A 15,598-nucleotide genomic window follows, 5' to 3' on the forward strand; every position below is an offset into this window, starting at 1 on the left:
AGAGAAATTAACATTACATTATCTGGCAACGGCTCTGGTGGACATTCCTGCAGTCAGTATGCCAATTGCACGCGCCCTCAACTTGAGACTTCTCTGGCATTGTGTTGTGGGAAAAAAACTGCACATTTGAGTGGCCTTTTTATTGTCCCCAGTACAAGGTCATGCTGTTTAATCAGCTTCTTGATATGCCTGTCAAGTGAATGGATTATCTTGGCAAAGGAGAAATGCTCACTAACAGGAATGTGAACATAATCTAAGATAAATAACCTTTTTGTGCACATGGAACATTTCTGGTATCTTTTATTTCAGTTCATGAAACATGTGACCAACACTACATGTTGCGCTTATATTTTCGTTCAGTGTACATTACACAGTTCAGGCTTGATCTGATTTATCTCTTCAGAAACTGCATATCGAGCGAGCTCGCAGGGGGAAAAAAAATTATGGAATGGAATTCAAATAATTGAACGGATGTTGGTAATTTCGGTTAATCGCTCAGCACTAACACACATTCAAAATCCTATTTTACCTAAACGTAACCCTAATTCTAACCATAATCCTAAAATAGCCTATTTCCTTGTGGGGACTGGCGAAATGTCCCCACTCGTCTGAATGTTCCTTGTTTTACTATCCTTGATAGCAAAAGCCCATACACACATACAGTTCTAAGAATTGTGCCTGTGTGTCTAGCTGTGCCACCGTGTGTATCGTGGAAGAGGTCGTAGAGCAGATTCTGGCGAACCCTAACCCCTGACCCCTGTGGTGTGGGGGGTGAGTTCGGGGCAATGCGCTGCCCCACCCTGCTCGCCCTGCTGGCGGGGGTCATGCTGTACCTGGTGATGGGGGCGTTGGTGTTCCGGAACATGGAAAGCCCCAAGGAGAGCCAGGAGCATGAGAAGCTGCTCTGCACCACACGTGACTTCCTCGGAAACCACTCATGTGTCACTGCACAGAACCTCAGCGACCTCATAAAGGTAACCCACACCATAGCACACACACATTTCACAGACCGGGAAGATGAGTTTAAACACATCTGAGAAGAATCTAAACAGACTAAGATCGGTGTAGAGCCCCACCTGAGAAAGTGTAGCCAGGGGTAGGCAACTAGATTCAGAAGAATCTAAACAGACTAAGATCGGTGTAGAGCCCCACCTGAGAAAGTGTAGCCAGGGGTAGGCAACTAGATTCAGAAGAATCTAAACAGACTAAGATTGGTGTAGAGCCCCACCTGCAAAAGTGTAGCCAGGGGTAGGCAACTAGATTCAGAAGAATCTAAACAGACTAAGATTGGTGTAGAGCCCCACCTGCGAAAGTGTAGCCAGGGGTAGGCAACTAGATTCAGAAGAATCTAAACAGACTAAGATCGGTGTAGAGCCCCACCTGAGAAAGTGTAGCCAGGGGTAGGCAACTAGATTCAGAAGAATCTAGACCCAGCCTAAGACGGGTAATGAGCAGGTGTAGATGGACCCAGCCTAAGACGGGTAATGAGCGGGTGTAGATGGACCCAGCCTAAGACGGGTAATGAGCAGGTGTAGATGGACCCAGCCTAAGACGGGTAATGAGCGGGTGTAGATGGACCCAGCCTAAGACTGGTAATGAGCAGGTGTAGATGGACCCAGCCTAAGACGGGTAATGAGCAGGTGTAGATGGAACCAGCCTAAGACTGGTAATGAGCAGGTGTAGACCCAGCCTAAGACTGGTAATGAGCAGGTGTAGACCCAGCCTAAGACGGGTAATGAGCAGGTGTAGATGGAACCAGCCTAAGACTGGTAATGAGCAGGTGTAGACCCAGCCTAAGACTGGTAATGAGCAGGTGTAGACCCAGCCTAAGACAGGTAATGAGCAGGTGTAGATGGAACCAGCCTAAGACTGGTAATGAGCAGGTGTAGATAAAGCCAACCTCTGTTCTGTCTCTGTACTGTCAGAGTGTGGTGAAGGCGGTGGAGGCAGGCCTGGACGTAAAACACAGCTCCACCAACTTCACTAGCAGGTGGGACCTGGCCAGCGCCTTCTTCTTCTGTGGTACCATCATCACCACCATTGGTGAGCCTTTGTTCATTTTTTCCCTCCTGCAAACCCTTTGGTAACAACCTAATCAGACATATGTGCATTTGGAATTTGACAGAAAATAAATAATCCCATCTTGGAAAATACAGTAAACCTCAAGAGCACACGCTGGTTGAATCAACGTTGTTTCAATGAAATTACGTTGAGCCAACATAGAATAGACGTTGAATTGACGTCTGTGCCCAGTGGGTTGCTGGTGAAATAGATTTTTTTTTAAATGATATAGAGTAACAAATAGGTGAATGTGTATGGTTTCCCTTTGTCCTCAGGGTTTGGTAACCTTTCTCCCAGGACCAAATTGGGCCAGCTGTTCTGCGTGTGTTATGCCCTGGTAGGGATTCCCATGTTTGGGTTCCTGCTGGCTGGTGTCGGGGACCACATGGGGACGGGGTTGAGGAAGGCCGTGTGGAAGATGGAGACGCTCTTCCTGGTGAGACTGTCTTGTCTCGGGGCTGCTTCATTTTTAGGATGTCATCTCATTGTACTTGCCTATCTCAGGGGCTGCTTAAGTGATGTCACTGTGCTGTAAACAGAAGAGGCCGCCGTCTTGGACTCTAGCACTTGAAACATGTTTACACACAAGTAGAATAGAATCTGACATTAAGTCAGATAAAAAATGTTGTATTACTGTTTATCAAAGAAAATACACATTATTAGAGTCTTGAGGAAGATCTTACCCTCTCCATCCACCTCACTCTTTCCCTTATTTTGTGTCCCTCTCTCTCTCTGCCCCTCTCTCAGAAGCGGCGGGTCAGTCCCACCTATGTACGGATCATGTCTGCTGTTCTGTCCATCCTGATTGGCTGTCTGATCTTCCTCGCCGTGCCAACGCTGGTGTTTAAGGAAGTGGAGGACTGGTCCTTTCTGGAGGCGCTCTACTTTGTGGTCATCACCCTCACCACGGTCGGCTTTGGAGACTACGTAGCAGGTGTGAAGTGAACTGTACACACTTTGGACAGTACATACTCTACACATCCCTTTCAGGATACACGCTATGAAAGATACAAATCATATTTCATGGGTACCTATCGAAGGTCCTTTGTTTGTGTGTGCACGTGCATGCATCAATGCGTAAATGTCCCTGTGCGTAGGTGCTAACCGGCGGGACGGAGATCTGTTTAAGCCCCTGGTGTGGCTCTGGATAGTGTTTGGCCTGGCTTACTTTGCCTCCATACTCACCATGATCGGGAACTGGCTGCGGGTGCTGTCCAAGAAAACACGTGCTGAGGTGAGTGGTAGTGAGTGGGACACAAACCAAGTGAAGGGCTGGACAAGGATTTACTGGGGGCACTTTGGATTTTAACTGTCAATATTTACTTATCCTTTATCCCTCTGTCTTTCTCTCTGTCTCTGGGTTTATTTCACTCTCTCTCTCTCACCTCTTTCTCTCTCTCTCTCTCTTTTTCTCTCTCTCTCTCTCTCTCTCTCTCTCTCTCTCTCTCTCTCTCTCTCTCTCTCTCTCTCACCTCTCTCTCTCTCTCACCTTTTTCTCTCTCTCTCTCTCTCTCTCTCTCTCTCTCTCTCTCTCTCTCTCTCACCTCTCTCTCTCTCTCTCTCTCTCTCTCTCTCTCTCTCACCTCTCTCTCTCTCTCTCTCTCACCTCTCTCTCTCACCTCTTTATTTCTCTCTCACCTCTTTCTTTCTCTCTCTCTCTCTCACCTCTTCCTTTCTCTCTCTCTCTCACCTCTTTCTTTCTCTCTCTCTTTCTTTCTCTCTCTCTCACCTTTCTCTCTCTCTCTCACACCTTTTTCTCTCTCTCTCTCTCTCTCACCTCTTTCTCTCTCTCTCTCTCTCTCTCTCTCTCTCTCTCTCTCTCTCTCTCTCTCTCTCCTCTCTCTCTCTCTCTCTCTCTCTCTCTCTCTCTCTCTCTCTCTCTCTCTCTCTCTCTCTCTCTCTCTCTCTCTCTCTCTCTCTCTCTCTCTCTCTCTCTCTCTCTCTCTCTCTCACCTTTCTCTCTCTCACCTTTCTCTCTCTCTAAATTCAATTCAAGGGGCTTTATTGGCCTGGGAAACGTATGTATACATTGCCAAAGCAAGTGAAATTGATAAACAAAAGTGAAATAAACAAAATGTGAACAGTAAATATTACTCAAACAAGTTCCAAAATAATATACATTTTAAATGTAATATCATGTCTATACAGTGTTGCAAATGAGTTAAAGTACAAAAGGGAAAATAAATAAATATAGGTTGTATTTACAATGGTGTTTGTTCTTCTGTGGCAAAAGGTCACAAATCTTGCTGCTGTGATTGCACACTGTGGTATTTTACCCAACAGATATGGGAGTTTATTAAAATTATATTTGTTTTCAAATTCTTTGTGTCTGTGTAATCTGAGGGAAATATGTGTCTCTAATATGGTCATACATTTGGCAGGAGGGTATGATGTGCAGCTCAGTTTCCACCACATTTTGTGGGCAGTGTGCACATAGCCTGTCTACTCTCTTTTTATTTTATTTTTGTAATATATTTATTTAACTAGGCAAGTCGGTTAAGAACAAATTCTTATTTACAATGACTGCTTACCCCGGCCAAACCTGGACGATGCTGGGCCAATTGTGTGCCGCCCTATGAGACTCCCAATCACAGCCGGATGTGATACAGCCTGGATTTGAACCAGGGACTGTAGTGACACCTCTTGCACTGAGATGCAGTGCTTTAGACCGCTGCACCACTCTTGAGCCCCAGGACCAGTTTGCTTAGGGGACTCTTCTCCAGGTTCATCTCTCTGTAGGTGATGGCTTTGTTATGGAAGGTTTGGAATCGCTTCCTTTTAGGTGGTTGTAGAATTTAACGTCTCTTTTCTGGATTATGATAATTAGCGGGTATCGGTATAATTCTTGTAAACAAAGGATATTTTTGCAGAATTCTGCATGCAGTCTCAATTTCGTGTTTGTTCCATTTGGTGAATTCTTGGTTGGTGAGCGGACTGTAGACCTCACAACCATAAAGGGCAATGGGTTCTATAACTGGTTCAAGTATTTTTAGCCAGATCCTAATTGGTATGTTGAATTTTATGTTATTTTTGATGGCATAGAAGGCCCTTCTTGTCTCTCAGATCATTTACAGCTTTGTGGAAGTTACCTGTGGCGCTGATGTTTAAGCCGATGTATGTATAGTTTTTTGTGTGTTCTCGGGCAACGGTGTTTAGATGGAATATGTATTGTGGTCCTGGCAACTGGACCTTTTTTGGAACACCATTAATTTTGGCTTACTGAGATTTATTGTCAGGGCCCAGGGCAGGGCTGACAGAATCTTTGCAGAAGATCTAGGTGCTGCTATAAGGCCCTCCTTGGTTGGGGACAGAAGCACCAGATCATCAGCAAACAGTCCATTTGATTTCAGATTCTAGCAGGGTGAGGCTGGATGCTGCAGACTGTTCTAGTGCCTTTGCCAATTTGTTGATATATATGTTGAAGTGGGTGTTTTTTTTGTGTGCCAGTTTTAACAGCACACTTGTTGTTTGTGTACATAGATGTTGTCATGTATGTTTTTCCCCCAACACCACTTTCCATCAATTTGTATAGCAGACCTTCATGCCAAATCGAGTCAAAAGCTTGTTTGAATTCAACAAAGCACAAGAAGACTTTGTCTTTGTTTTGGTTTGTTTGTTTGTTTGTTTGTTTGTTTGTCAATTATCGTGTGCAGGAGGAATACGTGGTCTGTCTGGTAATTTGGTAAAAAGCCAATTTGACATTTGCTCAGTACATTGCTTTCACAAGTCTGCTATTAATGATAATGCAGAGGATTTTCTCAAGGTTGCTGTTGACGCGTATCCCACGGTAGTTATTGGGGTCAAATTTGTCTCCACTTTTGTGGATTGGGGTGATCAGTCCTTGGTTCCAAATATTGGAGAAGATGCCAAAGCTGAGAATGATGTTAAAAAGTTTAAGTATAGCCTATTGGAATTTGTGGTCTGTATATGTTATCATTTCATGTAGGATACCATAAAAACCACATGCCTTTTTGGGTTGGAGGGTTTGTATTTTGTCCTGTAGTTCATTCAATGTCATTGGATAATCCAGTGGGTTCTGGTAGTCTTTAATCGATTATTCTAAGACATGTAATTGATCATGTATATGTTTTTGCTGTTTGTTCTTTGTTATAGAGCCAAAAAGATTGGAGAAGTGGTTTATCCATACATCTCCATTCTGGATAGATAACTTTTCGTGTTGTTTGTTTCGTGTGTTCCAATTTTCCCAGAAGTGATTAGATTATTTTGGCTTTGATGCCTCATGATTGAATGTTGCTCTGTTCAAGTAGACTGTGATTTTGCTGTGATCTGATAGGGTTGTCAGTGGGCTGACTGTGAACATGCTGAGAGACTCTGTGTTGAGGTCAGTGATAAAGTAGTGTACAGTACTACTGCCAAGAGATGAGCTATAGGTGTACCTACCATAGGAGTCCCCTCGAAGCCTACCATTGACTAGAGTGAGCTGCAGGAGTTGTGACCCATTTTTGGTGCTTATGTTGTCGTAGTTGTGTCTAGGGGGACATACAGTGCCTTGCGAAAGTATTCGGCCCCCTTGAACTTTGCGACCTTTTGCCACATTTCAGGCTTCAAACATAAAGATATACAACTGTATTTTTTTGTGAATAATCAACAACAAGTGGGACACAATCATGAAGTGGAACGACATTTATTGGATATTTCAAACTTTTTTAGCAAATCAAAAACTGAAAAATTGGGCGTGCAAAATTATTCAGCCCCTTTACTTTCAGTGCAACAAACTCTCTCCAGAAGTTCAGTGAGGATCTCTGAATGATCCAATGTTGACCTAAATGACTAATGATGATAAATACAATCCACCTGTGTGTAATCAAGTCTCTGTATAAATGCACCTGCACTGTGATAGTCTCAGAGGTCCGTTAAAAGCGCAGAGAGCATCATGAAGAACAAGGAACACACCAGGCAGGTCCGAGATACTGTTGTGAAGAAGTTTAAAGCCGGATTTGGATACAAAAAGATTTCCCAAGCTTTAAACATCCCAAGGAGCACTGTGCAAGCGATAATATTGAAATGGAAGGAGTATCAGACCACTGCAAATCTACCAAGACCTGGGCGTCCCTCTAAACTTTCAGCTCATACAAGGAGAAGACTGATCAGAGATGCAGCCAAGAGGCCCATGATCACTCTGGATGAACTGCAGAGATCTACAGCTGAGGTGGGAGACTCTGTCCATAGGACAACAATCAGTCGTATATTGCACAAATCTGGCCTTTATGGAAGAGTGGCAAGAAGAAAGCCATTTCTTAAAGATATCCATAAAAAGTGTTGTTTAAAGTTTGCCACAAGCCACCTGGGAGACACACCAAACGTGGAAGAAGGTGCTCTGGTCAGATGAAACCAAAATTGAACTTTTTGGCAACAATGCAAAACGTTATGTTTGGCGTAAAAGCAACACAGCTCATCACCCTGAACACACCATGCCCACTGTCAAACATGGTGGTGGCAGCATCATGGTTTGGGCCTGCTTTTCTTCAGCAGGGACAGGGAAGATGGTTAAAATTGATGGGAAGATGGATGGAGCCAAATACAGGACCATTCTGGAAGAAAACCTGATGGAGTCTGCAAAAGACCTGAGACTGGGACGGAGATTTGTCTTCCAACAAGACAATGATCCAAAACATAAAGCAAAATCTACAATGGAATGGTTCAAAAATAAACACATCCAGGTGTTAGAATGGCCAAGTCAAAGTCCAGACCTGAATCCAATCGAGAATCTGTGGAAAGAACTGAAAACTGCTGTTCACAAATGCTCTCCATCCAACCTCACTGAGCTCGAGCTGTTTTGCAAGGAGGAATGGGAAAAAAAATTCAGTCTCTCGATGTGCAAAACTAATAGAGACATACCCCAAGCAACTTACAGCTGTAATCGCAGCAAAAGGTGGCGCTACAAAGTATTAACTTAAGGGGGCTGAATAATTTTGCACGCCCAATTTTTCAGTTTTTGATTTGCTAAAAAAGTTTGAAATATCCAATAAATGTCGTTCCACTTCATGATTGTGTCCCACTTGTTGTTGATTCTTCACAAAAAAATACAGTTTTATATCTTTATGTTTGAAGCCTGAAATGTGGCAAAAGGTCGCAAAGTTCAAGGGGGCCGAATACTTTCGCAAGGCACTGTATGGGGGAGGGAATGCTGTCATCTCCAGGTAGGTGTTTGTTCACCTGTGTGCTGAGGGTGTCAGGTTCTTGTCCAGTTCTGGCATTTACAATGGGTTGCCACAGACTAGTACATGTTCCTGGGCCTGAAAAGGATTGATTTCCCCTTCCAGGATGGAGAAGATGTCTTCATTAAATGATGGGGTTTTCTGGTGGGGGAATAGGAAGTACATGGAGTGTGTATTGATCTGTTGCTCCTGTGTGAAGGGTTAGGGCTGTGTTTGAGGGCGATGTCTTTTAGGGTCTGGGAGAAGATGGGCACTGCTGCCTTGTAGAGGTGGAGCTGGTCATAAAGGCTGTTCAAGTCCAGGGTGGAGTGGTGGGCCAGGTAGACATTACTGGTCATAAAGGCTGTTCAAGTCCAGGGTGGAGTGGTGGGCCAGGTAGACATTACTGGTCATAAAGGCTGTTCAAGTCCAGGGTGGAGTGGTGGGCCAGGTAGACATTACTGGTCATAAAGGCTGTTCAAGTCCAGGGTGGAGTGGTGGGCCAGGGTGGAGTGGTGGGCCAGGTAGACATTACTGGTCATAAAGGCTGTTCAAGTCCAGGGTGGAGTGGTGGGCCAGGTAGACATTACTGGTCATAAAGGCTGTTCAAGTCCAGGGTGGAGTGGTGGGTCAGGTAAACATTACTGGTCATAAAGGCTGTTCATGTCCAGGGTGGAGTGGTGGTCCAGGTAGACATTACTGGTCATAAAGGCTGTTCAAGTCCAGGGTGGAGTGGTGGTCCAGGTAGACATTACTGGTCATAAAGGCTGTTCAAGTCCAGGGTGGAGTGGTGGGCCAGGTAGACATTACTGGTCATAAAGGCTGTTCAAGTCCAGGGTGGAGTGGTGGTCCAGGTAGACATTACTGGTCATAAAGGCTGTTCAAGTCCAGGGTGGAGTGGTGGGTCAGGTAAACATTACTGGTCATAAAGGCTGTTCAAGTCCAGGGTAGAGTGGTGGGTCAGGTAAACATTACTGGTCATAAAGGCTGTTCAAGTCCAGGGTGGAGTGGTGGGTCAGGTAGACATTACTGGTCATAAAGGCTGTTCAAGTCCAGGGTGGAGTGGTGGGCCAGGTAGACATTACTGGTCATAAAGGCTGTTCAAGTCCAGGGTGGAGTGGTGGGTCAGGTAGACATTACTGGTCATAAAGGCTGTTCAAGTCCAGGGTGGAGTGGTGGGCCAGGTAGACATTACTGGTCATAAAGGCTGTTCAAGTCCAGGGTGGAGTGGTGGGGGTGGAGTGGTGGTCCAGGTAGACATTACTGGTCATAAAGGCTGTTCAAGTCCAGGGTAGAGAGGTGGGCCAGGTAGACATTACTGGTCATAAAGGCTGTTCAAGTCCAGGGTGGAGTGGTGGGCCAGGGTGGAGTGGTGGGCCAGGTAGACATTACTGGTCATAAAGGCTGTTCAAGTCCAGGGTGGAGTGGTGGTCCAGGTAGACATTACTGGTCATAAAGGCTGTTCAAGTCCAGGGTGGAGTGGTGGGCCAGGTAGACATTACTGGTCATAAAGGCTGTTCAAGTCCAGGGTGGAGTGGTGGGCCAGGTAGACATTACTGGTCATAAAGGCTGTTCAAGTCCAGGGTGGAGTGGTGGTCCAGGTAGACATTACTGGTCATAAAGGCTGTTCAAGTCCAGGGTGGAGTGGTGGGCCAGGTAGACATTACTGGTCATAAAGGCTGTTCAAGTCCAGGGTGGAGTGGTGGTCCAGGTAGACATTACTGGTCATAAAGGCTGTTCAAGTCCAGGGTGGAGTGGTGGGTCAGGTAGACATTACTGGTCATAAAGGCTGTTCAAGTCCAGGGTGGAGTGGTGGACCAGGTAGACATTACTGGTCATAAAGGCTGTTCAAGTCCAGGGTGGAGTCGTGGGCAGGTAGACATTACTGGTCATAAAGGCTGTTCAAGTCCAGGGTGGAGTGGTGGGCCAGGTAGACATTACTGGGCATAAAGGCTGTTCAAGTCCAGGGTGGAGTGGTGGGCCAGGTAGACATTACTGGTCAATAAAGGCTGTTCAAGTCCAGGGTGGAGTGGTGGGCCAGGTAGACATTACTGGTCATAAAGGCTGTTCAAGTCCAGGGTGGAGTGGTGGACCAGGTAGACATTACTGGTCATAAAGGCTGTTCAAGTCCAGGGTGGAGTGGTGGGCCAGGTAGACATTACTGGTCATAAAGGCTGTTCAAGTCCAGAGTGGAGTGGTGGGCCAGGTAGACATTACTGGTCATAAAGGCTGTTCAAGTCCAGGGTGGAGTGGTGGGCCAGGTAGACATTACTGGTCATAAAGGCTGTTCAAGTCCAGGGTGGAGTGGTGGGCCAGGGTGGAGTGGTCCAGGGTGGAGTGGTGGGCCAGGGTGGAGTGGTGGGCCAGGTAGACATTACTGGTCATAAAGGCTGTTCAAGTCCAGGGTGGAGTGGTGGGCCAGGTATACATTACTGGTCATAAAGGCTGTTCAAGTCCAGGGTGGAGTGGTGGGCCAGGGTGGAGTGGTGGGCCAGGTAGACATTACTGGTCATAAAGGCTGTTCAAGTCCAGGGTGGAGTGGTGGTCCAGGTAGACATTACTGGTCATAAAGGCTGTTCAAGTCCAGGGTGGAGTGGTGGTCCAGGTAGACATTACTGGTCATAAAGGCTGTTCAAGTCCAGGGTGGAGTGGTGGGTCAGGTAAACATTACTGGTCATAAAGGCTGTTCAAGTCCAGGGTGGAGTGGTGGACCAGGTAGACATTACTGGTCATAAAGGCTGTTCAAGTCCAGGGTGGAGTGGTGGGCAGGTAGACATTACTGGTCATAAAGGCTGTTCAAGTCCAGGGTGGAGTGGTGGGCCAGGTAGACATTACTGGGCATAAAGGCTGTTCAAGTCCAGGGTGGAGTGGTGGGCCAGGTAGACATTACTGGTAATAAAGGCTGTTCAAGTCCAGGGTGGAGTGGTGGGCCAGGTAGACATTACTGGTCATAAAGGCTGTTCAAGTCCAGGGTGGAGTGGTGGACCAGGTAGACATTACTGGTCATAAAGGCTGTTCAAGTCCAGGGTGGAGTGGTGGGCCAGGTAGACATTACTGGTCATAAAGGCTGTTCAAGTCCAGAGTGGAGTGGTGGGCCAGGTAGACATTACTGGTCATAAAGGCTGTTCAAGTCCAGGGTGGAGTGGTGGTCCAGGTAGACATTACTGGTCATAAAGGCTGTTCAAGTCCAGGGTGGAGTGGTGGGCCAGGTAGACATTACTGGTCATAAAGGCTGTTCAAGTCCAGGGTGGAGTGGTGGGTCAGGTAGACATTACTGGTCATAAAGGCTGTTCAAGTCCAGGGTAGAGAGGTGGGACAGGTAGACATTACTGGTCATAAAGGCTGTTCAAGTCCAGAGTGGAGTGGTGGGCCAGGTAGACATTACTGGTCATAAAGGCTGTTCAAGTCCAGGGTGGAGTGGTGGGCCAGGTAGACATTACTGGTCATAAAGGCTGTTCAAGTCCAGGGTGGAGTGGTAGGCCAGGTAGACATTACTGGTCATAAAGGCTGTTCAAGTCCAGAGTGGAGTGGTGGGCCAGGTAGACATTACTGGTCATAAAGGCTGTTCAAGTCCAGGGTGGAGTGGTGGTCCAGGTAGACATTACTGGCCATAAAGGCTGTTCAAGTCCAGGGTGGAGTGGTAGTCAGGTAAACATTTGGTTTTGATGCACAGTCATGGGAAGTACTTACCTTTACCTGCTGTATGGTAGCAGGGTGGAAGTCTTTCGTGGTAGCAAGGTGGAGATGGCTACTTGTGCGTTGGAAAGTAGAATATGTTTTTTAATCACTCCCTTGAGTGCTGTAGCCACCCTTTCCTGCTGTGTTCTCAGGTCTGTGGGTATTATGTGACTGGGTGACTCTAGTTGGTCTAGGGCGCGCTGGGTGTTTGGACACCAGAGTTTAGGCACTGTTTCGGAAAAAGCTTATTTTCTTGTATATATTTCCTGTTTGAGTCCATAAGGAGTACAATCTGTGGCGTGTGTGTGTGTGTGTGTGTGTGTGTGTGTGTGTGTGTGTGTGTGTGTGTGTGTGTGTGTGTGTGTGTGTGTGTGTGTGTGTGTGTGTGTGGCTGACGGGGGGTGCTCAGAGTGGGTGGGGATCCCCTGGGCTTGTTCTATATTTGTCTGTCCTGCTGTGATGTCGACGCTATGGTCAGTGTCTGGGATTGACTGTTCTCCTGTGGTGTCAAGACTTTTGTCGGGGAATGAAATGGGTTGTTCTGCTGTCTTCTCTGCTGGGGTGGCCACCTCCTTTAATGGGTTGTTCTGCTGTCTTCTCTGCTGGGGTGGCCACCTCCTTTAATGGGTTGTTCTGCTGTCTTCTCTGCTGGGGTGGCCACCTCCTTTAATGGGTTGTTCTGCTGTCTTCTCTGGGGTGGCCACCTCCTTTAATGGGTTGTTCTGCTGTTTTCTCTGCTGGGGTGGCTCCTTTAATGGGTTGTTCTGGCCACCTCCTTTAATGGGTTGTTCTGCTGTCTTCTCTGCTGGGGTGGCCACCTCCTTTAATGGGTTGTTCTGCTGTCTTCTCTGCTGGGGTGGCCACCTCCTTTAATGGGTTGTTCTGCTGTCTTCTCTGCTGGGGTGGCCACCTCCTTTAATGGGTTGTTCTGCTGTCTTCTCTGCTGGGGTGGCCACCTCCTTTAATGGGTTGTTCTCTTTCACACGCCATCACCCTCTCCTCCAACATTCTGGTCCTCTCCTAGTGCTATGTTCTGCTCCTGCTCTTTATCCTGTTCATGTTGTCTCACCACAGTCCAGAGTGCAGATGTCTCTCTCCACCTCCAGCTCCCCATGTCTGGTTGAGGAGGTGTTGAGCTGGACTATTTTGTTGTTGTTGTGCTGACTGGAGTGTGTTCCAGCTCCACCTGCCTTACCTCCAGCTGGGTGAATTTATCCTTCACTCCAACGAGGGAGTAGTACTCTGTGCTGGGAGGTTGACTTTCCTGTCAACCTTTACGGGTTGCTCATCTGCGGGGTTGTATAATGAAGAGGTCTGGTCTGACACGCTCGGGGTATCTTTCTCAAGAGAGAGCTCAGCAGGATAAGATATCTCTGTGTTGTGAAAGTCCAGCTGAAATAGTTTGCCCTGAACCATTACTGTACAAATCTGGAACAGTAAAAGTTCACATTGGTTGACTCAGTCTTCATTGTCTAATATCCTGAGTTTCCACCCATCGCTAACCCCCCCCCCCCCCCCTTCTTAACAGAGGGGCAGTGTGTTAATATAGCACTGGGTGGTCTGTGTGGAAGATAAAGTTGCTTATATTCCCATTTTTATAATAGTCAGCAAAAAGTGTTTCTTGATTTTCCATAAGGAGCTTCATTTTGTACTCTTTTCGTGCCTTATAATTGTTTACGTACGGAGGGTACTGTATTGTAATTACCTCTGAGCAGCGGGAGGGGGCTTCTAGGCCTCTGCCTTTGTGTGGGTAGGCTGTGCGACTCTCCTGCCATTGTTGGGCTCAAGGCCTTTGACACCTCTCACTTCACACCTCAGTGCTAATTGAAGTTGTATCTGTTCTGTCCTAGCAAGCTTGGTAGCCTTAACTCAGCATTCAGTCCTTATAAAGTCAAATATATCATTGTAATGTATTTTTCTTCTTGGCGTTTGAAAATAAAAAGTAGCTTTAGACTAAACATGACCCTCAGTTCCAGGTTGGATGGTGTTTTCAGGTTTCTGTTTGTTTTCCAGAGCATTTGCTGTATAGCTTGGAAATAATCGTCTTCGGTAGTAGGAATCCTTCCAGGTAATTCCATCCAAAACCAGGTTGTAGGTTAGGAGTTTTGATTTGGAGTGAAGGTTATGTTGTGGAACGTAGTATCCTGTATATGTCCCTGCCAAAAAAATCTATGTGTATCTAACTCTAAATCTACCTTTTAGTAAAAACATGCTGAAAAACGTGGGAGCTCACATGCAGCTGTGTCTCTCTCACACACCTCTCTTTGCCTCTCTTTGACTCTCACACACCTCTCACACACCTCTTTGCCTCTCTCACACCTCTTTGCCTCTCTCACACCTCTCTTGCCTCTCTCACACCTCTCTTTGCCTCTCTCTCACCTCTCTTTGCCTCTCCCTCTCTCACCTCTCTTTGCCTCTCTCTCACCTCTCTTTGCCTCTCTCTCTCACCTCTTTGCCTCTTTCTCTCTCACCTCTTTGCCTCTCTCTCACACCTCTCTTTGCCCATCTCTGTCTCTCTCACACCTCTCTTTGCCTCTCTCTGTCTCTCTCACACCTCTCTTTGCCTCTCTCTGTCTCTCTCACACCTCTCTTTGCCTCTCTCTCTCTCTCTCACACACCTCTCTCACCCTTTTCCCATCTCCCCCTGTCTCTCAGATGGAGGAGTTGAGGGCCCATGCTACAGACTGGACCCAGAACATCCAGAATATGTCCATGGACTTCCGGATCCCCAACCCTCTGGACCTCAACGACCCCTTCCTGCTGCAGCGGCGCCGCTGGAAACGCAGCACCCGGCGGCGGGTCCGCAGGGGGGCGCTGGGGCACCACGGCAGGCAGGGCGCCATACGGGAGAATGGACATCTGCCCAATAGGTGGGTCTCCCACACCCGCTCCATGACCCGTCTGGAGGTTGTGAGGTTAGGGGGGGGCGAGGTTAGGAATGAGGGGACGAGGTTAGGACCAGGGGCGGATTCCAGAGTCAGTGCGAGGTCAGAGGGCAGGTCGTTGGGCCGGATGGTGGCGAGGTCGCTGTCGATGCCTGCGGCGCGCTCTGTGATGGAGTTAGATTATATATGTGATCCTGTTGCTATGATGATGCTGCAAGGGGAGTCTGCGTTTGAGTCTAAGTCGCTGTCCGAGTCTCCAGAGTCTGACTCCAGATCAGAAGTCTCCTCCTCTGACTCTCACACCTCTGACATGTGTACACCAGGGCAGGGGATAACTTTTGCCAGTTTTGATGCCAGTGGGTCTCTCTGTACTGGGAAGAGGGGAAGCCAGGGAGGATCCAGACAGGTATTTTTCCAGGAGGATGTCCGGTTCCCTGTGCCTCTCCAGCAGCTCCCCAAGTCCCACAACCCCACGAAGCCCATCCCCATGTCGCCCATATTCTCTGTGAAACCCATGCCGCTCCCCATGCCCACTCCGCCAGGCTGCAAAATGCTAGATTTCTTTGGGGAGAACTTGGCCTACATTGACGAGTCGTCGGACACGTTGAGTGACAGGAACGAGCCGGTTGAGGGGGCTGTCAGTCCTCGCCCCCGTAAGCCCCGCAGGAGGAGCATAAGGAGGCAGCTGCCCCACCGGAGCACCCTGAAGGAGAGGGACAGTGACATGCAGCCCCCCTCCAACCCCCCGACACCTCCCCCTCTTTCCCATCTCAGAGACTGACACAGTGACATGCAGTCCCCCTCTAACCCCCCCCC

At 47.5% G+C, this 15,598-nt stretch overlaps 1 protein-coding gene across 1 annotated transcript; it reads left to right on the forward strand.

Annotated features, from left to right (window-relative positions):
* The first annotated feature begins 785 nt into the window (after positions 1-785).
* LOC139390825 (potassium channel subfamily K member 2-like) lies at positions 786-15,563 on the forward strand. The gene is made up of 6 exons (XM_071138224.1): positions 786-974; positions 1,926-2,043; positions 2,337-2,497; positions 2,809-2,995; positions 3,159-3,295; positions 14,553-15,563. Exons 1-6 carry the CDS (start codon positions 786-788, stop codon positions 15,561-15,563), a joined length of 1,803 nt encoding a protein of 600 aa, XP_070994325.1.
* Positions 15,564-15,598: the final 35 nt, after the last annotated feature.

The sequence above is a fragment of the Oncorhynchus clarkii genome, chromosome 31 (assembly GCF_045791955.1).
Source record: "Oncorhynchus clarkii lewisi isolate Uvic-CL-2024 chromosome 31, UVic_Ocla_1.0, whole genome shotgun sequence".
Classification (NCBI taxonomy): domain Eukaryota; kingdom Metazoa; phylum Chordata; class Actinopteri; order Salmoniformes; family Salmonidae; genus Oncorhynchus; species Oncorhynchus clarkii.